Raw genomic sequence first — 22,247 nt, 5'->3', positions numbered from 1 at the left:
CAAGATGTGGAGCTCCAGAGGGCTGGCAAGCACCATTGGTCCCAATGACGGCATCCATGCCAATGCATCTTGCACAGCCTCTGCTGCTGTTGGGGATCCCATCCAAGGATGTCTGTCTTGTGAGTAACCATGACATAAGGGACCAAAAGAATACCCAGATGTGATACACGTTGCCTCTGACAGCCAAGAAGGCCTACCAGTTATGGAGGCTCGCTCTTGTTGCCGGGGGCTGCCAAGGACAGCAGTTTTCGGCTGACTTTCTCAGGAATACTCCTCTGATTACTGGCCCAGGTGGCTCCCAGAAACTGCACTTTTGAGCAGGTCCCTGCATCTCATCAGTGTTGTCGGCCCTTCCTGCATGCCATAAGATCTACAACCTTATGTACGGACTGGTCAAGGTGTTTCTTGGTCAGGCCAGCAATGAGCATGTCAACACAGTGGATGAAAAGTAGTTCTGGGGATAACTGGGCTTGCTGCAGATCTAGGCCGACCACTGGCAATGTATTGCAGGGGAATTGAGGTATTGCTATGGACTAAATTGTGTCCCCCCTAAATTAACATGTTGAAGCCCTAACCTCCAATTTGACTGCATCTGAAGTCCTAAAACGAGAAATGAAGACAGATTGCAAAAGTGTGCTTATTCTTCAAGACAAAGGAAGAATAACCCTGAAGGTGATTCAGAGATGATCAGGGTTTACCACCTCGGTTTCAAACAGACCAGACAGCTTCCACAGAAGCCATGGGGGCAGAGCCACCCAGAGCCTTGGGATAGACTCCCCTGGAGCTCTGACTCCATCTGAGCTCTGGATGCTCCCCAGAGCATCCAGAAGGTGAGACCATCACCCCAGTGGTCCTGGAGGGCAGAGGACCGACCAAAAAGTTATTCTTGAGCCTTAAGATCTCATGTAACTTGCTTTGCTAAGTTTTGGACTTGCTCAGGCCCTAGCACACTTTCTTCCTTCTGATTTCTCCTTTTTGGAATTGGAATGTGTGAGATTACAATGGTCTCTGCCCCCAGTTCCTGGCACAGAGCCCCTGAAACCCTTGGAATTTTCTAAGTTATAAGAGCTCTAGGAGCATCTTTTGTTCTAATATTTGGTCTTTGACCCTGGTTCTTGACACAGGGGTCCTGAAACCTTTGTAATTTCCTAAGTGATAGGAGCATCTTTTATTCTAATAAAGCAACTCTGGGTGAGCTCCTGGATGAGAGCTGGTCACCAGAAAGACCACGCCATGATTCAGAGCTTGGAATTTTCAGCCCCCTTCCCCCAGTCCCGTTCTCCTGATAAGAAAGAAGGGCTGGGAATGGACTTAATAATTGACCATGCCTACACGACGAAGCCTCCATAATAATCCCAATAGAACCAGGTTCAGAGAGCTCCCCAGTGGGTGACACATCCTGACTCCACAGGGACAGAAGCTCTTGCGCTCAAGACCTTCCCAGCCCTTCCCCTATGTATCTCTTCATCTGGCTATTCATATGTATCCTTTATCATATTCCTTTATAATAAACCGGTAAATGTAAGGAAACTGTTTTCCTGAGTTTTGTGAGCCACTCTAGCAAACTAAACCCAAAGAGGGGGCTGTTGGAACCTCTCATCTATAGCTGGTTGGTCAGTAACACAGGTGATAACTTGGGCTTAGAACTAGTATCTAAAGTTGGTGGGGGTGGGGGGATGAGGTGTGTGTGAGTCTTATGAGACTAAGCCCTTAAGCTGTGCGATCTATTTCCACGTAGTGTCAGAATTGAGTTAAATAGTAGGACACCCAGCTGGTGTTGCAGAGAATTAGTGTGGGGGAAGCCACCCACACATCTGGTGACCTCAAGTGTAAGAACTGAAACGTTCTGAGTAGTGCAGGTGACACAGGAGGGAAGAACTGCAGGTTTTTTCAACATACAATGTTGATCCTATAACTGTCCCAGCACTGTATTTTGTTTTTTTTGTTTGTTTGTTTTTTTTGTGGTACGCGGGCCTCTCACTGTTGTGGCCTCTCCGGTGACGGAGCACAGGCTCCGGACGCGCAGGCCCAGCGGCCATGGCCCACGGGTCCAGCCGCTCCGCAGCATGTGGGATCCTCCCGGACTGGGGCATGAACCCCGCATCCCCTGCATCGGCAGGCAGACTCCCAACCACTGCGCCACCAGGGAAGCCCCCAGTACTGTATTTGGGAAGCACATAATCTGTCTGGTTTCACAGGTTCACAGCCGGAGAGGAACTCTGCCTCAGGATGAATCGTAGCTCAAATCTCACCCATATGTGATTTAGATGAGAATTTGTGGACTTCAGCCTTTCCATTAGGAGTGCTGAATTAAGACTTTGGGGCTGTTGGGATGGAATTAACTTATTTTGCAAATGAGAAGGACATGAATTTTGGGAAGCTGGACTCAGAATTTATGGACCAAATGTTTGTTTCCTTGAAATTCATATACTGAAGCCTAATCCCCAGGGTGATGGTAGGTAGAGTTGGGCCTTTGGGAAGTAACTGGGGTTAGATTAGTTTATGTGGGTAGGGCATTCATGATGGAAGTAATGTCCTTATTAGAAGAGGAAGAGACAGAGAGCTGCTCTCTTTCTTTACAATGTGAGGCTATAGCAAGAAGATGATGGCAGCCAAGACTCGAAGGATCCTTACCAGAACCTGACCATGTTGGCAACTTGATCTTGGACTTCCCAGCCTCCAGAACTGTAAGGAATAAATGTCTGTTGTTTAAGCCACCCAGTCTGTGGTATTTTGTTATAGCAACCCAAACTAAGACAGCTGCTAAAGATATGTCCCTCCCAATCCCCTTCCTCCCAAAAAGGGATCAGGCCCAGTTATTTTTATGCTTCAAAGAATAATCCCCTCATTATGCAAACTCTTCCAGGTAATAAGAGAATAAAACAAAACTTCCAAATTCATTTTGCAAAGCAAATTGAATCTAGTTCTGTACTTAAAAATTAAAATAAAATCACCACAAAAAAATGGATTTTATTCCAGGAACACAAGGAAATTTCATTTGGAAACTTGTCAGCAAAATCGATTCTGAAAAGAATGATAAAACCATAACATTACACCAACAGATTTTTAAAAGTCGGACAGAACTTAGCATCCATTCCTAATAAAAACTTAAGTATAATAATAATTTGCTATAGGGTATACTACATGCCAAGTATTGTTTCAAGTGCGTTACACTTACGAACTGATTTTATCCTCAAGGCCCTATGAGGTAGCTCCATTTTACACATGGAAGACAAAAGGAGGCAAAGCAACTTGCCCAGGATCACACACCTAAAGAAAGTGGTGGAGGCAGGATTTGAACCTAGGCTTCCAGGCACAAAATCTGTGCTCTTTACCACTATAACATATTGCTTCTTCTAAAAATAGGAATAGAAGAAAACTTCCCAAACAGAGTAGAATATTTATCACAAACAATGAGGGTGAACGCCATATAAAACTGTGAAATCCTAAAAAACCTTTCTCCTGAAAGTTAGGAACAAGACACTGAACGCCTGTTATTCAGTATTCAACATTTTAAAAATATTTGCGCTCATGCACGACATAAGTGGCATACAGATTAGAATTAAGAGAACACTAATCGTTACTTATTGTATACCTAGAAAAGCTAGGAAATGAAACTGAAAAACTCTTCAAACCAAAACTAAGCTAGCAAGGTAATTGGATCCAAGTAAAATTTTTTTTTAAATCACTAATTATTAAAACACTAGCAATAACCAGTAGAAATTGAGGTGTGGCTTTTAAACGTAGCCTCTTTTCCTCCAACCAAGAGCCTGAGTGCTTTTCTAGCAAGTAAGGATATTCACTGCTACTTAGCACCTAACCCGGACGGGTGGTGGTCAGCTAACAGGGTTATGAACAGTGCTGGACCCCTCCCTCCAGAGACTTAGTGTGGTACGGTATGAGCAGAACCAGAAGATAAAAAATTACAATACTCGACAGAGGGTTCTCTACTAAAGACATAACCAGTCATGTTGAAATCAGAGTAGAGGGCTGGACCCGTGTGTTCATATGGGGTTAGGCTCTCCCCTGGAATCTGGGAGCTTCCAAAGTAAAATATTTTTAAAAAGAAAGTCCTATCGGTTTAAAAAAATGAAAATAAACACCAAAAATATAGCTATAACAGAAATTTAAAATATTCACAAATGGCAAATTTCCAGTTCTGTCCTTGGTTCAGTAATTTTTTAGGCTCCTAATAAACACTCTAACATTTTCTGAGATGCCTCACCCAGAATCATATCTAATTCTTATTTTCTTTTTTTGTTTTTTTTTGCGGTACACGGGCCTCTCACTGTTGTGGCCTCTCCCGTTGCGGAGCACAGGCTCCGGACGCACAGTCTCAGTGGCCATGGCTCTCGGGCCCAGCCAGGCTCCGGGCGCGCAGGCTCAGCGGCCATGGCTCACGGGCCCAGCCGCTCCATGGCATGTGGGATCTTCCCGGACCGGGGCACGAACCCGTGTCCCCTGCATTGGCAGGCGGACTCTCAACCACTGCGCCACCGGGGAAGCCCCTAATTCTTATTTTCTTGAGCCTCAACTCTCTTCCCCTTCTTCTCCACTGTCTCGGAGACATAAATCACAGCTCACAATAATCTCTCTCCTCTAGGTTATGTGCCTGACATTGCCCCTCTAACCTCCTCCTCCTCTGCCACACTGCTTATCCTGTCATATTGCTAAGAGGAAGAGGGTAGCTACCAGGGACAAAGATCCCCTAGCATTGAGGCCCTACTACAAGGATGGAAAGAAAAACTTGTGTCTGATACATGACTGTAGAAGAGGAAATCCCCTGAAGAGATTTTCTTATGCCTTTGAGGTATGAAAGTTGGCCCAGAAGATAATCACAATAATTAAGCGTACACCTCTCACCTAAAAATCAGATGACAGTTGCAGGCATCTAGAACTAGTTGGTAAGGAAATCAGAATGGTGTGACTCTATTATTTTGTCACAAACTTCATTACTGTTCATTCCAATCATCCAAGAATGCTAGGAACTGAAATTGCCATGGAAGTTGAGTCTTCTTTGCAGTAAACTTCGATGCTGTTCTTGTACTTAGACAGCAGGGTGGAGAAAGCTAGTACAGAACCGGAGTCTGTGTTCATGGCAAAGTACATTATCACTGGAACATGACAGCTGCCTCCAATACCTAGATACATGCATATACGCACACACCTGCACACACTCAAACACAAATCCATTAACTCTCTGAGGCTGAGGTAACAGTAGTAAGACTCTAAAGGACACAAGGAGAAGATATGAATGAGGCCTTTGTATTTGATATCCTATGATACCCATCTTTAGAAATTTTAGGTCTGGTGGTGAAAGGGGAGTTCATGCCCACTTTAAGCATGGTTCAGTTGGAGAGGCGAGTTTTTAAAAGCTATTTAACAACTAGAATATGCAAAGTATTATCTATATGCTAAAAGAAATAGATACTATACCCAACCTGAAAGCCTACATGAAGTTAGTATAAAAGGACACAAAGGGGCATTAGGTTGAGAATTGACAAGGCAATTATATAACAATTGCAAATTACAGCACAGGTTAATTCAAAACACTGAGGTCAATCAACAGGTTAGGAGGAAAAAAGGAGCATTTTAAGAAGAAAGTCCTTCAGAGATGACCTAGATCTTAAAGGTTCAAGGGACACAGATTGGCCAACAGGAAGAAAAGCTTTTCTAGGTAGAGAACACAAGTGATGAGAGTCTAGATTAAAGTAGTTTTAAAAGGGCCACATTCAAGAGGTAGAAAGTATGACTCAGAGTCTTGGAGAATGACTTTATATAAATGGTAAAATGGAGGAGGTGGAATAGAATAAGGAAATATCTCTTTCCTTAAGAATATAATTGTGGGACAAATAATTAAGAAACAAGATAGATTTTAATTTTTTTTTAAAGTGAAAGAAGGGAATTCCCTGGTGGTCCACGGGTTAGGACTCCTTGCTTTCACTGCTGAGGGCGCGGGTTTGATCCCTGGTCGGGAAAGCTCCCCCACAAGCCGCATGGCGTGGCCAAAAAAAAAAAAAGGTGAAGAAAAAGGAAACCTACAAGCACATGAAATGTGTAGTCCTTAGTGGGGAAGGATGGTACTGTTACTCCCACTCTCTCACCTTCCTGACCACCAGAGAGAATTTAGGGAATGATCCACTTTGATTAGTGGTTCCAAGAGGAGACCAGGGTGAGCATACTTCTTCTATAGAAACCTTAACTCAGAGTTCCTTGCTGTCTTAGAGAATCACGTCTTAAAAAACAGACCGAGCCAGACCTGACTGCTTTTCTCCAGTGTGAGTTCGCTGGTGGTGATTGAAAGTAGAACGCTGACTGAAGGCTTTCCCACATTCAATACATTCATAGGGTTTCTCTCCAGTGTGAACTCTTTGGTGCACAGTGAGTTGTGAGCTGTCACGAAAAGCTTTCTCACAATCTTTGCACTTATATGGTTTCTCCCCAGTATGGGTTCTCTGATGTACCATAAGGCTAGAATTATGACTGAAGACCTTCCCACATTCATTACATTCATAAGGTTTCTCACCAGTGTGAATTCTCTGATGAATAATGAGGTATGAGTTTTGATTGAAGGATTTTCCACACTCATTGCATTTATAGGGCTTTTCACCCGTGTGAAGTCTCTGATGTCGAATGAGACATTTACTCAGACTGAATGCCTTACCACACTCATTACATTCAAAGGGTTTTTCTCCAGTATGAATTCGCTCATGGTCAGCAAGTTGAGAGATCTGATTAAAGGCTTTCCTACACTCACTGCATTTGAATGGTTTTTCCCCAGTGTGGAGGCTCTGATGTCGAATAAGACATTTACTTCGACTGAACGCCTTGCCACATTCATTACATTCATAAGGCTTCTCCCCAGTGTGGATTCTCTGATGGTCAATAAGATTTCTGTTAGAACAGAAAGCTTTCCCACACTCATTACACTTGTAAGGTTTCTCACCAGTGTGAAGTACCTGATGGCGGACAAGGCTTTTACTCCGACTAAAGACTGCTCCACATTCATTGCATTCATATGGTTTCTCCCCAGTATGGGTTCTCTGATGGTCAAAGAGTTTGGAACTCTCATTGAAAGCTTTTCCACATTCAATACATTTATACGGTTTCTCCCCAGTATGGAGTCTCTGGTGTTGAATGAGATGGGAGCTGTGGCGATAGGTCTTACCACAGTCACTGCATTCATAGGGCTTTTCCCCTGTGTGGATTCTGAGATGGACTATGAGCTGAGAGGTCTGCCTGAAGGTCTTGCCACACTCATTGCACTCATAGGGTTTCTCCCCAGTGTGGATTCTCTGATGCCCAATGAGGTGAGAACTCCAATTAAAAGCTTTGCCACATTCATCACATCGATAGAATTTCTGCCCCTTCAGAACTCCTTGATGTTCTGCAGGACTGGAGGACAGGTCTGGATGTCCCCCAAGTTCCTTATATTCATCACACCCATCTTTTGTGGATTTATTTTTATCTTCCTCTGTTATTTCCAAGAAATCCCTTTCCAGTCTGGTCCCTTCTTCACCTGAGAGTTGAACTTCTAGCTTCTCTAGAGCCTCTTCACAGGCATCTCCAGCTTCTGGTTCTCCTGGAATCATTCCACAGAGTACTACTGAGGTTCTATCAGATGACTTCAAAACTTTAGAAAGTTCCTGCTTTGGAGGCAACTCTGAACTCTCCATCCTGTTCTCACCTGCTGCCAAAAGAAAGAAGAAAACAACTTTCACTCATTTCTTGTCCTACTGAAGAAAGAGAATCATCAGGAGTCTATGTACTTGAAAAAACTTCACATTACACGTAAGGAATGAGGAGACACATTAAGAACAGGAGAGGGCTTCCCTGGTGGCCGATGCAGGGGATGCGGGTTCATGCCCCGGTCTGGGAAGATCCCACATGCCGCGGAGCGGCTGGGCCCGTGAGCCATGGCCACTGAGCCTGCGCGTCTGGAACCTGTGCTCCGCAACGGGAGAGGCCACAACAGTGAGAGGCCCGTGTACCGCAAAAATAAATAACAGGAGAGAAAATGGGAAATGGCTCAAATTTTTCTTCATAGACAGAAAAACAAAGAAGGGAAGCTGGTCAGTGGAGAAGGGCGGAAGAACAGCCCTCAGGACAGAGGGATGCTGAGCCAGCACAGCCAGGTGAATAGGCCAGTTGAAAGGCAAGAGACCAGACTGTAAAGCACGGTGTGATCTTCCAGAAGTCACTTAGATGTGATGTCTCCTTAGTAAAACGAGGAACCCTAAGGTCCTTTCCAACCATGACATTGTATGGTTCCACACTTCTCAGCAAAGATGTTGGGGAGAGAGAGTGGTGGCAAATACCTCAAAACAAATATGAGAAACAATGTGGGCAAACCTGAGAGTAGAAAGCAAATTTATATTATGAGGATGTGATTAGGAAAAAGTGTACATAAAGAAGTGATTCTGGTATAACAGGACAGTGACAAGATTTGAAGAAGTCATGGGTAGAGAAATACTGGGGAAAAGTATTGAAGGGGAAAGCAAAGCTGTAAAATTGGGTACCCCCTAGTCCCTGGAGCACTGGACTGGTAGGTGTCAGTAGACACTCCTATAAAAATTAATTTTTATAATTTGAAACGTAAATCAAAATACATGTTTTGTATCTTGATAATCTGGAGTCATAATGAGACTGACCAGCTGAGTATCTGCTTTTGAATTCTAGATTTTTTGAATACAAAAGTTGGGAGAAGGCAGAGCAATCACGGTCATACCTAAACACAGAAATATTGGTTCCTTTCAATCACATCTTAACCAAGGCCGCAAGCCATCATACCACCTTAGCATACGGAAAGTTAAAGATATTTGGTTCATTGATTCTAAGCTCACCCTCTCCAGAGTAGGCTACTGCCCTAGACCGGTCAACCCCAGAACGTGCCCTGACAACAGCCCCTTCCAGGAAGCAGCCCTGCCCCTGTCTTTCTGAAGGGGAAGCTGAGGTAACCATGCTTTGTGCCAAGCAACCCAGCTCATCCCATGATGGACAACAGGTGATTGGAACAGGGCCAAGCACTAGACCCCAGTGTAGCTTATCTGTAGATTAGTCATCAGCCTCTGCGTGCCCTGGGCCAAAGTACTGCTCAAACAAAGATGATATTTAATGGCTGAACCATCCTTGGAGTCCCTTTTTACATAAATTCTAAACGGAAGGATGGAAAAACTAAGGAAATTACAAGAGCTCAAGCTGAAATGATGCATGGAGAGTAGGCAACCATCAGAAGCCACAGCAAGCAGAATATAGGAGGAAACAAAGTCTAATTAAGAAGGAGCTCGGAAGGGGAAAAAAGATTCAGAATAAATAAAGAGAATGGGTATTAGTGGGAGGAGCAAACGGATACGCAGGGCAGAGCTGTCTTACGACACTGGTGTAAAAATCCTTTCACTTCCACTGCTGAGGTTCCCAGGTTCCCAGGTCCCCACAAGGCTTCGTTTCCCGAAGTCTGGTCTAGCTGGTCAGTCTGTTCAGGGCTTCCATTCCTTTAGTCTTACTGTAAGTAACTTAGCTCATCACTTACAATAACTGAATGGCACTCTACTCCTTCCAACTACAAACTCTAATAAACTGGCCCAGCTCAGTTAATAATAAGGAGAATGTTAATAACTATTAAAGTGGGTGATGATGGAGAGGGGTTCATTATACTATTCTCTCTCTTTGTCTTTTTATATTTTCATAATAAAAAGTTAAAAAAGAAAATGAATATACCAAAGAAAGTGTAAAGAAGACAGACTCTAAGTACCGGGGAACAGAGTCATTACCCAGTGAGGCCAGGCTGCAGCAATTTTCCAGCATGATGTTCCAGTACAGGGCTCTCTGGCTGAGTGCCAGACCTTTCCACTTTTGCTGAGTATAGTCCACAGACAGGAACTCGAACACTGCAGCCTCCTGGAATGACACGTTTCTACTGCTCAGGGACATTCCCAGTCTGAGGGGCTGAGTCATTAGGGGCACTGAGAGCACAGGGTCGGGGCCCTGGTGGCAAAAGGGGTGGGGGGAGGGTGGGAAGCTGAAAGGACACATTAATAAAAGGAGAAGTCCAGGGCAAGATACAGTCAATGAACTCAGTGGACGGAAGCAGCTCCAGGGGAAGCAGTTAGGCGGGGAAGCCACAGGAGCAGACTCAGAATGGGCCAGAGGCCCGGAGATGAGCTCTAGCTATTCCTGGGCCACAGACTTGGAACTCAGGAAGCTCACCTGGGGCCTGACCATCCGGAGCACAGTTGCCGCTGCTTGGTCTCCTACGTTCCCCACTTGGGGAAGGGCAGGCACCGGGGAAGCATGCTGAGCTGAGGGAGGAAAGAAAGCTCTGAGTGGGACCAGCCCTGCTCTTGGCTCCAATGAGGTCTGTATCCCAGCAAGTGGATTCAGGAGAACCCAGGTAGCTCCACACACACGGACCCTCATCCCTGTTCCATAAAGGCATTATCCTTTATGAGCTGTGAACTTTTCCTGAAGGCAAGAAGGTCCCTGTTCAAACCGAACTGGCGGTTCCTTCCAGCCCTCTCTCTCCCACTCTCGGAAGGAAACTACACTTCTGACCACCTTCTCTCCCATGGCTTCCCCAGCAGCAGCCTGCCTGGCCTCCCCCTCACCTCTCTGCCCCTCATTCCCTGGCTTCTCTTCCTTCACCTGCCCTCTCATCACGGACACGGCAGGCGTTCAGGTCTCAGAGGTTCTCCTTTCCGTCTCTCAGAAATCTCATTCTCTAATGCTGCTCTCACAGTTCCTTGTTCTCTCCTCCACATCTAATACAAGCTCTAATTGCCTACTGAACATTTCACCTGGTGTTCCACAGTAGCATAAGCTCAGTGTCAAAAACGCATCTTCTTACTATCTTCATTTCCTATCTTCCCACGTTTTGTTAATGATTCCAGACATCAGTCAAAACCTTTAATTTACACTCTTTTATCTAAACCCACATCTAACAGATATTCCCCAAATTGATATTCAGATTCAACACAATCCCTTTCAGAAACCCAGTTGGTTCCTTTGCAGAAATTGACAAGCTGATAATAAAATTCACTGAAAATTCAAGAGTTCCAGTACAAGGCAAAAGAAACTTGAAGAATAAAAATAAGCTGAGGGAATTCCCTGGCGGTCCAGTGGTTAGGACTTGGCACTTTCACTGCCATGGCCTGGGTTCAATCCCTGGTCAGGGAAATAAGATCCCACAAGCTGCACGGCACAGCCAAAAAAAAAAGAAAAAAAAAAAAAGTTGAAGGATTCACACTTCACAATTTCAAAACATTTGACAAAGCAGCACTCATCAAGACAGTGTGATACTGGCATAAGGATAGACATATATCAGTGAAATAGATTAAGAGTCCAGAAGTAAACCGATACATCTACGGTATACATATTTTTGACGGAAATCCCAAGACCACTTAAAGGCGAAAGAGACTTTTCAACAAATGGTGCTGGGACAACTGGATGTACTCATACAAAAGAATGAAGTTAGACCCGTACCTCAGACTATATATGAAACTTATATGGACAGCAGGCCTTGGCACCTGTTGCAAACTGGCCCCACGGCTCTGTGTACCAAATCACAGATGATGGCTAGCTTTCCCTGAGGGCATGGAACCCTCTGTCTCCCACCATGGTTAAGCAAATTTTTAAAAAAATCACTACCTTCATCCACGATTAAAACAGAGGCCAACATCTCCTATATTTGCTACAAACCAATACCTAGGCAATGTCTCCTGGACTCAGTGAGCACTGCTAGGACTGACAAAATAGAGACAACCGTAAACTGAGATGGGAAGAAGGCTCACACCAGAAAGCCTGTCATCACTCGGATAAAAGAAACTGCAGTGCTGCTACAAGGGGATGGAGAATCAATTGAAGAACTACTTTGGAAGCTGCTGAAGTTCCGGCAGAGAAATGAAGCTTTGCTGCGAAAGAAGGGGATGGGGTAAGGAAAATAAGTACACAGAGAAAACAAAAGCAAAGAAAAACTGAGAAGTGATAAGGTACATAACTGAAGGCCTATAAAAAGAGACTTGAAGACACAACAAGGGGAGGCTGAAGAGGAAAGGTGCCTCCGGAGCGGCAGGGGCAGGCTCCAGCCTTGCTGAGCCGCAGCAGCACCAACGGGAGCTGCTCAGGAGGGAGCTGAGAGTCAGAGAAAGAGGCGAGAGACTTTCCCAGCCAAACCTGCAGAAAGACTGGGGAAGAGAAAGACACTCAGGTGCAGAGAAATCCGGGAGTGAGACGCAACACAATGAACTGGAGACCAGAGAGAAATATTTTGAAGAAACGCACCCAGCGGGAAATGTAAATGGCACTGACCTATCTCAGGAAATTGAGACCCACAGGGAAATCAGCACCAAACATAAGCCTCCAAGCTGACCTGTTCTGAAGCAGCTGCTGCAGAAATGTCCGAAGAGGTCAGTGAAGTATTTGTAAAGAGGTGATGAGGAGACGGACCAACAGAAAAATGAGGGCAACTGTCTGTGAATATGGCAAAAGATTCCAGCCCTCTGAGCCCAGCCCCTGCAACCATGAACATGGATAAAAGTTAGTGACTTCCTGGGACTTCCCCGGTGGTCCAGTGTTAAAGAATCCGCCTTCCAATGCAGGGGACGATGGTTCAATCCCTGGTCAAGGAACTAAGATCTCACATGCCGCGGGGCAACTAAGCCCACATGTCACAACTAGAGAGCCCACGCGCCATGCAGCCCGAGCGCCACAACCAGAGAGAAGCCCATGCACCACAATTCCTACATGCTGAGACAAAGATCCCACATGTCACAACTAAGACCCAACACACCTAAAAAAAATTAAAAAAAAAAAAAAAAAGAAAATCATTCCTTTAAAAAAAAAAAAGTTAATGACCTCCTGGGCTTTTCGAAGTCTGAATGAAAGCCCCACAGCATAGTAAAGAGATGGGGCCAATGAGCTGAAACTGCCCAATTAAATTTAGGTATCCTAATGTCTCAGGGTTCCTTCCAGGTCTCAACTAGCTTCTGAGGACAGAAGAAAAGCTTCATTCATCAACTTGTTAGGATTATACCACAAATGGGAGCCCCCAGGCCTGGGGAGCAACCTGAGATGGAGCAGGGCTCTTCTCCCCCAGAGCTTCATCCCTCCACCCAGTTTCATTCCCAAATGAAAATGGCTTTCAAAAGAACAGGGGAAGGGCTTCCCTGGTGGCTCAGTGGTTGAGAGTCCACCTGCCGATGCAGGGGACACAGGTTCGTGCCTCGGTCCGGGAGGATCCCACATGCCACGGACCGGCTGGGCCCGTGAGCCATGGCCACTGGGTCTGCGCATCCGGAGCCTGTGCTGCACAACGGGAGAGGCCACAACAGTGAGAGGCCCGCATAAAGAACAGGGGAAATCCCAAGGAATCGTGTGGGCATTTTTCAGGGACATTTTCTTCTTTCTGTCATTTTGCTTTATCATCTTATATGCAATGTAATTTTGATTTCCTTTTAAAATCCTCATTAAGTAGTCTCTTGTTCTCATGTTTTTCCTGCCCAGTGAGAGTGTACATAAGGTTTACTTTATACACTGATAGTAAGCCAATAAGTTTCTAAGGCGATTGCCCCTAAAGGAAGATTGCTTCTACGAAATAATGCCATTTGCAGCAACATGGATGCAACTAGAGATTATCATACTAAGTCAAGTAAGTCAGAAAGAGAAATGAATATCTTATGATATCACTTATAGGTGGAATCTAATATATGGCACAAATGAACCTAGCTACAAACAGAAACAGACTCAGAGACATAGAGAACAGGCTTGTAGTTGCCAAGGGGGAGGGGGCTGGGGGAGGGAAGGACTGGGAGTTTGGGATTAGCAGATGTAAACGATTATATATAGGATGGATAAACAACAAGGTCCCACTGTAGAGCAGAGGGAAATATATTCAATATCCTGTGATGAACCATAATGGAAAAGAATATTTTAAAAGAGAAGTCTATATGTGTTTAACTGAGTCACTCTGCTGTACAGCAGAGATTGCTGCAACACTGTAAATCAATTATACTTCAATTAAAAAAATTTTTTTAAAGAAAGATTGCTTCTAGTACACATTTAAAATGTTAAAATAATATTTATACCAATTTGCCAATTAAAAAATGAGCTCAACCTAGTGCCCAAAATTTGGTTTCTAAGTACCACTCTACAATGAATGAAACCAGGGATCCTTGCAGAAATGGTTGATTCCAGGGCTGGGGGAGGTAAAAATACAAGATGAGTAACTTGTGGTGCCTGAAAATCAGAGAAAGACACACAACAGGATGGAAGCATGTAAGGGGAAACAGAAGACAACTTGAAAGAGCTCCCAATGGCCAAAATCAGAATAACTTAAGCCACAAAATAAATAACAGTACATGCAATAAACCCCCAAAATAAACACTGAACATCACACACTGATGTAACTGATATAATTAAGTAAATAAAGGAAAGGGAGAAAAGGCACAACTATTCCTCACAAAGAATTCCAGTTAATAAATGTAGAAGAAAAAAATAGAAATGAAAGGCTAGAAGAACATCACAATAATAGAACATCACCTAGAAGAACATCACAATAATAACTGGTACAGACAAGATCCGCCAAGAAATGCTAATTAGTGGCTGAAAGTTGAGGAGAAAGGATATTTCTATGCAAAGTCTCAAAATGTCTTCCTCAAAATAATTACTAATTACAAAGGAAAGACAGCAACTTTACAGTGATGAAACTTGGCAGAAATACTGGATCAAAAGTAGTATCACTAGTAAGAAGACATATCGACATCATCCTCAATCTAAGCAGGGGAACATCTGACAACCAAATCGAGAGGGTCATTCTAAAATTACAAATATAAAATACTTCAAAAGTGTCAAGATCGTGAAAAACAAGTAAAACTGAGGAACTGTCACAGACTGAAGGAGAACAAGAAGACATGACAATTAAATGGAATGAGGGATTCTAGATTGGATCCTGGAACAGGAAAAGAACATTAGTGAGACAGTGATGAACCCTAAATAAATCAGCAGTTTAATTAACAGTATTGGACCCCCGTAAATTTCTTAAGTTTGATGACTATACTATGGTTATGCAAGATACTACCTTTAGGTAAAACAGGTAAAGATATAAGGGAAATCTGTAAAGTTCGGACACCCTCTGTGAGTCTACAATTAGTCAAAATAAAAAGTTGGTTTTTTTTTTTGCCACACCATGCAACATGCGGGATCTTAGTTCCCTGTCCAGGGATTGAACCCATGCCCCCCGCATTGGAGCACTGAGTCTTAATCACTGGACCACCAGGGAAGTCCCAAAATAAAAAGGTTTTTAAACTGAAGAAGTCTGAGTTGTTACTGTGTTTATTTCTATCTAGAAATATTAATGTCTAGATATTATGGATTAACTTGGCAATAAGGGCACTGAATACTGTCAATGCTTATCATCTCCAATTTGTATTCTCTTTCATTAATTTAACAAATATTTACTGAGCACCTACTATGTCCTAGGCACTAAGGTCTCTGCAGTGAATAAAGCAGACAAAAAGCACGGCCTTGAGTAGCTTATGAGAAGACAGATAATGAAATAAAGACAGCAACAGGTCTTATGTAGTATAATAAAACAAGGAAGGAGGATAAGAGGCCTAAAATCAGGGACGGAAAAGCATAAGCTCAAAAATTCAGTCTAGAGCACATGACGACTCACCTAAGGGACCTCTTTCAGACAGTTTCTGATATTAAAAATATTGAAGATTGCAAAGTAAAATGACTTATATTTTACTACATTTTCTGTATTTTTTCTCTGGAGAATGACAGCATAGAATGCTCATGCACTAATACTTCCTGGATACCAGAGCCACAGAAAACTTAACCTTGGCATAGCTACTATTTTTCATGTTTTTGTCAGTTTCCCTTCCTTATAAGTACATATAGAGGTTTATCTTCAAAACAATCCCATCTTTTTGGCTTATTTTTAAACCAAAATTTGTCTGCCTTTCTTCAGCATTGAGAACAACATGCAAGAGCAGCCTCATCTGTCAGTCCCTGAAAATGCACACATATATACATGAGTATAACAAATGGAAACTCCCTGAAATCCCTAAGAAAATTACTTCCTTGCAAAATAAGCGACCTAACATTAAGGTGTTTTCAGTTTGGAAGTGAGACAGGCTGGGACCTGGGACCCTTCGCTGCACTGCCTGCACCTGGACAAACATCTCCACCAACAAAACACAAAGAAACTATAAGGGACTAAAGCTGGGGCAAATTATGAACAACAAGATACAAAAAGATAAAAAACCCAACTGCCACTTCTAAGGAGCTGGGAGCAAAAGCAGAGTATAGCCCATGTACCCTACACACAGCACCACCAAGGGTGGGTAGACCACCGAAGCCATCCCTCATTTGGGACCCCCAGACCTACCCCTACCCTCACTCACCCCAAGTAAGAACCCCCCCCCCTTCAGGGAGCAAGCAAGGGAACCTGTTACTTGTTTTCTCTCCCTCCTGCTGCCTTGCCTGAATTTCTTGTCTGGCCTTCTCAATTTCTATTGATTAAGGAGGCCAAGAACCCTGGTTGGTGACAGACCCGCAAACAGTTTGAAAGAGGATGGTGTTCTTTTCCTTGCCACCACTCTTAACTTAGGAAGGAGACCATTTTCTTATTTCTTAAGCCTATATGTCAGACGACAGTAGAGTGGTTTTAGGTTAGTGCTGTTACTTGTGTTTAAAAACTGCATTTTAGAGACACTACTCTTTTATTTTGAAAACAGAAACAATCACCCTAATAAAGAATTGCCTATTTTTCTGCACAAACGTCACTTGCTCAGCATTTACAGATTCATGTAGTGTGTATTATACGAAATAAACTGCAAACAAAATGTTTTATTTTAATTATACTTGCAAATATATATCTCAGTGGTGTCATAATGCTGGCATCAATTTTAACCAATAAAGGAACAAATGCATTCCGTAAGTTGAAGATATAATTTTCAAGAAGCAACAGTATGAATGTACTTAATGCTACTAAATAATACACTTTAAATGGTTAACATGGCAAATTTTTATGTATCATATGGTAAATGTTATACATATATTATCACAATACTGTTTTATTACAATACTAGAAAATTTTTAAGCAATAGTAGGATCCTGTTTCGTAGTTTAAAATTTACATATACGTATAAGAGTTTGCATAATCATGCACAAATTTTAAAAGGTCAGGAAGCCTCCAGACAAAAACATTAACGGACTGCAGTTACTTTTACTTTTCTTACGCTCACCCGCGTCATCTAATTACCTGTAATGAATACGCTTTGTTTGCATAATTGGGAGAAGTGATAAAACACAGAAACCATTACTCCAAATTCGCGCCCGGGGCAGCGAAACGCAGATACGCCCTCACCGGGGCGGGGCGGGCTCCCAGGCCAGATCCCCGCCCGGGCGCAGCCTCCAGGCCAAGCCTCACCCGCCGCCCCCCGGGAACCCCGCGCCCGCACAGCAGCCCCAGACGCCCCCTGTTGCCCCGCTCACCAACGCCCGCAGCTGCGAGATTCTCCGTCCCCGGACTGCACGACCCGCCCCACGCCTGCCCCCTTTCCGGGATCTCCGCTGGCTCGTATCGCGCACGCGCATGCCGCTCCGGGCCTCTAGGCCCCTCTAGGAAGCAGGGAGGGCCAACGTCTCGGCTTCTCCCGGGGCCTAGTGCCTTTCTGGGCGGCCGCTGAGCCCAGCCCGTAGGCTTGTCCCCCACACTCCCCACCTAATCTAACCCTCTGGACGCCTGCCTTCTGTTCGTGCCCCAGATCTCTATCAGTCTTGTCCTGTTTTCCTACACCCCTCCCCATGTGTGTGCAGGGCTTCCCTCGAGGGCTCCCTCCCCCCAGAGAAGAATGATATCAAAGCTGTTTCTTATCCCCAGCTGCTTGGGTGGACCCCAACTGGGTCTTTTCTTGCTAGGTGCTACTGGCTCAATAGAATGAGACCAGGTTCAGCAGAGCAGAAACTTTATTTGTTGATCAAGGAATGAGGAGGGGAGAGCTCCTGTTCTGAAGCCCCCTTCCCCTTGAGGGAGGGAAGCCCGCAACTTTTAAGGGGTAAGAGGTGGGTGTGCCATCAGAATTTGGGGGAAGAGATGGAGATTTCCAGAAACAGCAGGAGCAAGAGCATTCCTCTGGGCTCCCTTGCACTCAGCACTAGTTGTGCCTAGCAAAGTGCAAGTCTCCAATTTGGGCAGCGATCCTAGCATGGTAATGAAGCAAAGGCAACTTTCACACACTTCCATCTCATCGGCACAGGTGCTGCCCTCGTGGTCAGGCTAGAACCGGTTCAGGAGAGTTGACTTTTGCCATCTTGGGCCTTTCTGGCTCGGGCCGGTTCTTCGGTTTTGCTTATGTGGCCTTCTGCCTTCCTTTCTATTAGGCAAGCACGGCTGTGGCATAGATTAGCAGATGATTGTGGCGTGGGAACAAAAAGAGAAAGGTTAGCCTCTGTGCCGGTGTGGGTCTCTTTCCGGTGACAAAGCCAGGAGTCAAAATAGTGACCATGCTGGCCAGAAGGAGCTGTTAAGGGGACCACTCATTACTCCCTGGGGCCCCTTTCAACAAGGGGAACCAGATGCTCAGGGAGGCTCTGTTCCAGGACAGTCTCTTCCCCCATCACCACCACAACCAGGGGTACTTGCTTATTCCCAGCCCACAGGCATACAAAACTCTACCTTCCCACAGCTTCCAGCTCTTTTATCTTATGGGTGATTTCTAACAAGCCTCACCTAGTGGGTGAACAATGGTACTATTTGCCAATATGTGGAATCCTGGAGGAGTAGGTTTGGGGATAGAGAGGCTGCTTGAAGAAGGGCTGAAGTCACATCAGGAGACTGCCTAGTCCGTGTAGGAGCAAATGTCTTCTGTCGATAACATCAGAGAACCTGGAGGGTGTGGAGCCAATGCCGTAAAGACCACCTGCTGCCATTGGAGGACACGTGCAAGCTGCTGTGTCAAGGGGCCAGGTAGCTGTCCTGGTTGCCCTGTGGTACATGCATCCTAGTGCCAGGCCTCAGCATGTTGCCAACTGATGTTTCAGTAGGAGGGATGCTCATCTGTGCGCTGAGGCTCTGTTCCAGTCGTCTGAACCACCCCAGGTTCTTTGTCAATGCCCCAGCCACCAAGGATGGAAAGATAGAATGGATCCTGGCACCAGAGAGCTATTGATGCGATGGAAGAGAAACCAATGGCACAGCATAAATGAGGAGGGTTCAAGCGGCAACATATAAAAAGTGTAATTGCGGACTTCCCTGGCGGTCCAGTGGTTAAGGCTCTGCACTTTCACTGCAGGGGACGCATGTTTGATCCGTGGTCGTGGAACTAAGATCCCATATGCCTCGTGGTGCGCCTCCCCACCACACACACACAAAAGTGTAATTGTTAAGAAAACACAACATGGGGTGGTACAAAACCCCAGGGCTAGCGATATTTGGAAACTATTACCACCCCTAGGAGCAGGCTACCTGACAGAAGCTGTGGCCTTCAGTTCAGCGACACGCCCAACCCCATGGTCCAGCACACAGTGAGCTGGGGTAATAAGTTTCTTGACTCTCCCTTTGATCTCCTGCCAGGACCTGCCACTGGCCCAACTGTGAACAAAGAGTATCTCTCATCACCCAATTATATAAGGGTTAAGTTGCAACCCACTGCACTCTGCACCCTGCACTCTGCACCACCAACCCCATGGTCCAGCACACAGTGAGCTGGGGTAATAAGTTTCTTGACTCTCCCTTTGATCTCCTGCCAGGACCTGCCACTGGCCCAACTGTGAACAAAGAGTATCTCTCATCACCCAATTATATAAGGGTTAAGTTGCAACCCACTGCACTCTGCACCCTGAGAGGAATTCAGGATGAAAAAAGGATAAGGCACTCTGTGCTTTGGATAAACAGGCCCCTAGATAGTTAAATCTATATCTCAGGAAGAATTTCAATGACCCCAGATTCTTGCATCTTCCCCTACATAGAAAAGCAATGAAATTATTAACTTGAGATATCTGTTCTTTGTGATTAGCAGTAGTCTTTTACTGTGATGTATGCTTGGCTACACGTATTTCCTAGCCAAAAGAAAAGGAAAAAACCGTATATGAACTGGTTCCCCCCCACCTCTTCAGAGAAGTTCATCAGAGCTACTGAGAGGCTGTCTCCTGGTGTCTAGTCCTCAGCAAGACCCTGAACAAAACGTAAACTCACAACTCTTATGTTGTGTGTTTTTCTTTAAGTCAACATGACTCAACTGGAAGCTGGTGGAAGAAGGTCAGCTTCTCAGGTCTCAGGACAGCATTGAGAAGGATTGAGAGTGAATATGGGGGAGAACTGGAAAATATCCAACACACCTAAAAAGGAAAGTGGGAACTGCTCGTCTATACAGTTTTCCTTCTGAAATAATGTTCTTAGTAACTTGTCTCCAAGGAGTGGGTGAGTGGGTAAGGGATTGAACATCGCAACCACACACAGGAAAGAGTTTTGAGTTTTGTCTCGTCAACTGAAAGAAAAACACACAACATAAGAGCTGGTAGATTGGGTTTTACTGAGGACTGTAGCCCAGAAGAGAGCTCTCTGTGAAAGAGCTGCTCCACAGAGATAGAGGAGAAGCCAGTACACATATGATTTTGTCTAGGGAATACATGCTGTCAAGCATACATCTCAGTGAAAGGTCACAAGGAACAGATATCTCAGTTAATTATTTTAGTGCTTTTTCTATGTTTGGGAAAATGCAAGAATCCAGACTCATTAAAATTTTTCCTGAGATACACATCTGTCTAAGGGACCTGTTTTTCCAAAGCACAGAGTGCCTCATCCTGGTTTTCATCCTGAATTCCTCCTAGGGTGCACTGTCGGTCAGCAGCTGCATTAGCAAATGACTTAATCCTTATGAAACTGGATGGTGAGCAACATTTTTTGTTTCACAGTCTGTTTGAGAGCACAGTGTTCCCACAACAGAGGAGCTCAAGCAGATTCTGTGTTTGGGGTGTGCTTATGCAACAGGACAGCAGCTAACATGGACAGCACCCAGACTTGTGTGTTCAAACAGATCCAGCAGATCGGCCCCTCCAGCGTTTGCACCGCTGCAGAAGCAGTCTCTTTGCTCTGTTTGCTCTGCTCAGAGAGCAGCTCTGTTTTGAAGTCCTGCCCAGCTCCCTGAGGCTCAGCCCACCTCGGCCACTACCTGATTTCCCTGAGAGCCACAACACAGAGCCTGTAACAAGGAGATCTCTTCCGTCCTCCGGTTGGGGGCCTATTCTTGGAGCTCTGTTTCCTGAGTGCTTTACCTCCTTCCACATTGGGCCAGTTTGCTTGGCAGGAGCCCTGAGGAGACCTTCTCCAACTTTAATGTGCATAGGAATGCAAATCACTTGAGGTTAAACAGGCTTAGCTGGTTAAACTGCAGATTCTAATTTGGGAGGCGAGGGAGGGGGCAAAGACTATGTCTGACAAACTCACAGGTGTGAGCGTGTTGTGTTCCTGTACCAGGCTTTGAGTAGCAAAGAACTGTGAATGTAAATCACTGGCTCTTAATTCTGCTGTACAGTATAATCCCCTGGGGAGCTCTTAAAGCGTTTATATTGCACATCAGCTAAGCGCAAAGCTTTGTGGGTGGGGCCCAAGCGTTCCTACTTCTTTAACTCCCCAGGTGATCCCAACATGTAGCCAAAGTTGAAACCCGGGAGTGCAGGATCCTTCCTTTTACCCTGATTCCCTGCAGTGTGCAAAAGCCACAGGCTGAAGGGTTTTGTTCATTTGTGTGTTTTCAAATTTAAAATACATCAGCTTTTGTCTCTAAAAAGAAGGGGAAAAGCTTCCGCTTAATTTTTTCCCTCCTATTTGAAGTTTGGGTATGGGGAGTGGGAATTTGGTCAGGACTGTGGCCAGAGAAAATAGATCAGAATGTAAGCCTGAGAATCAGCTGTGGCCAAGTGACAGAAAGTAAAATGTCCTGCTGGGATTTTCACCCTTTTTCTAGCCACAAATCTGGTCCCTGTCTTTGAAGACATAAGGCACTCAAGTACCTACTATGAAAAGAGCCAGTGGTCCAGTGTGGAAAATTGATAAGCCACTTCACTAATAACTTCACATCAAATATTTACAAATGCTAAGTTAAAAAATGTAGGGAATTCCCTGATGGTCCACTGGTTAGGACTCTGCAATTTCACTGCTGAGGTCGTGGGTTCAATCCTTGTTCGCGGAACTAAGATACTGAAAGCCGAAAAGTGTGGCCAAAAAAACTAAATAAAGTAACAGGGTT

The 22,247-nt window shown here is 44.7% G+C and overlaps 1 protein-coding gene across 1 annotated transcript; it reads right to left on the bottom strand.

Moving 5' to 3' along the window:
• Positions 1–200: 200 nt before the first annotated feature.
• LOC309828255 (uncharacterized protein) lies at positions 201–17,514 on the bottom strand (the record flags this gene model as incomplete). Its single annotated transcript, XM_082663507.1, has 3 exons — positions 17,494–17,514; positions 6,527–7,687; positions 201–310 (listed from the first exon to the last, which is right to left on the bottom strand). Exons 2-3 carry the CDS (start codon positions 7,674–7,676, stop codon positions 201–203), a joined length of 1,260 nt encoding a protein of 419 aa, XP_082519633.1. The 5' UTR covers positions 7,677–7,687; positions 17,494–17,514.
• Between the last annotated feature and the right edge of the window lie 4,733 nt (positions 17,515–22,247).

This window comes from Grampus griseus (genome assembly GCF_964374135.1).
Source record: "Grampus griseus genome assembly, chromosome: 10".
Lineage (NCBI taxonomy): Eukaryota > Metazoa > Chordata > Mammalia > Artiodactyla > Delphinidae > Grampus > Grampus griseus.
Note: the sequence above shows the minus strand (reverse complement) of the source record. Positions and strands in the feature narration are given on the sequence as shown.